The 1560-nt window shown below is 45.0% G+C and overlaps 1 protein-coding gene across 1 annotated transcript; it reads left to right on the forward strand.

Annotated features, from left to right (window-relative positions):
* The first annotated feature begins 222 nt into the window (after nucleotides 1-222).
* On the forward strand, nucleotides 223-1278 carry LOC144095014 (uncharacterized). The gene has a single exon (XM_077628860.1). The coding sequence runs from the start codon at nucleotides 223-225 to the stop codon at nucleotides 1276-1278; it is 1056 nt and encodes a 351-aa protein (XP_077484986.1).
* Nucleotides 1279-1560: the final 282 nt, after the last annotated feature.

The following is a 1560-nucleotide window of genomic DNA, read 5'->3' on the forward strand; positions in this document are numbered from 1 at the left end:
TTTTTGATCTTATCTTTCGTGTTTTTTCTTGAAACATAACCAAAATGCATCACATGTGTTATTACCTGCCCAGCGACCTGAACCGCACTGCTTCGTGTGTTGCGCCGACATCGCTTAAAGCTGTTCACTTGAATGGACGTTCTGTAAAAAAACAAGACAATGTGTTTAGAGGAATTCTTTGGTGAATTCTTTGTTGAGAGTGGGCGTGAGAACAGCACCAGGATGCGGCCACCTAATCCGCTCTGCTTCTTCGTCCAGGTTAGTTCTGTTACTTCCCTGTACGCTAAGAAATCTAATGACGTGTGCCTGTTGCTGTTCCCACGCCCGGGAGTTTTGCTTTGTGTGTTCAGTGAATGCTTTGATATTGTAAACCAACTGCTGGCGTTGTCCGGGGACGTCGAGCTCAACCCTGGGCGTAACACGAGGCATCAGGTACAGGACTCCCTTCCTGACGTCCAGTCTAAGCAGTTGGAAGATATGTTTGCAATACTGGAGACTTTGAACACGCGAACTGCGAAAATGCAACTGGACCAAAAGGCTTTCATAAAGTCTATTGATGATCTTAAGAAGTCCCAGCTGAAGTTAGAAGATTTGAGCGAAATGAACAAAAGATTAACTAACGTTGAGCGCAAAACTGTTACCATTGACGAAACCGAGAAGGATGTACATCCTTTTCAGCAGTTAGTTGACCAACTTTCTAGTGAAAACTCTCAGCTGCGCGCGCGCCTGTCTGAACTTGAAGACAGGCAGCGACGCGATAACCTTCTGTTCTATGGCATACCTGACGCGCAATCAGAGTCCTGGGCTCAGTCAGAAGAAAAGCTAGTCAAGGTTCTTTCATCCTGCTTGGATATTCCGTCCTCTGAAATTTTGATCGATAGAGCGCACAGGCTCGGTGGGTTCACATCGGAAAAATGTCGACCAATTATTGCCAAATTTTATTCCATCAAGGTAAAGCAGAGGATACTGCTTAACTGTTCTAAGCTCAAGGATGAAAAAATTACGCTTAGCGAGGATTTTTCTTTCGCCACCCTTCACGCTAGAAATAAACTGGTCGAATTTGGCAAATCCCAGCCGCTCACTTTCAAGCTTCGCTTCAATAAGCTTTACATAAAAAATAAATGCTACTCCTACAATCACTCTGATGACTCCGTTCATGAAATCCCAAGCACCTTCCCGTTGCCAACCGTCCGTTCTGAGGACCCTACGAATGATACCCTCCGCGCCACCGACCGAACTTGTTACCAATTAGCACTGCGCGAGGGACAGTGGAACTAAGTCCCGGGCCATTACCCCACTATCTTTTTTGTTCACAAATATTCGCAGCATAATACCTAAACGAGATGATCTTTGTTCTGTAGTTGATGCTTGCGATGCTGACATTGTATGTCTTACTGAAACCTGGCTATCGGCGAAGATAGATAGCTGTGAACTTCTTACCTGTAAAAAGAGATATAACATTTATCGGTGGGACAGGGGTTCTAGATGTGGCGGAGGCGTGCTTGTAGCTGTTGCTGATATTGTTATGTCTTTTCAGATCCATTTTGTAAGCGCATTGGA

This window comes from Amblyomma americanum, chromosome 1 (assembly GCF_052857255.1).
Source record: "Amblyomma americanum isolate KBUSLIRL-KWMA chromosome 1, ASM5285725v1, whole genome shotgun sequence".
NCBI classification, from domain to species: Eukaryota; Metazoa; Arthropoda; class Arachnida; order Ixodida; family Ixodidae; genus Amblyomma; species Amblyomma americanum.

Coding starts and splice junctions, on each gene's coding strand:
- LOC144095014 (XM_077628860.1), top strand. CDS start 223: ATGCGGCCACCTAATCCGCTCTGCTTCTTCGTCCAGGTTAGTTCTGTT.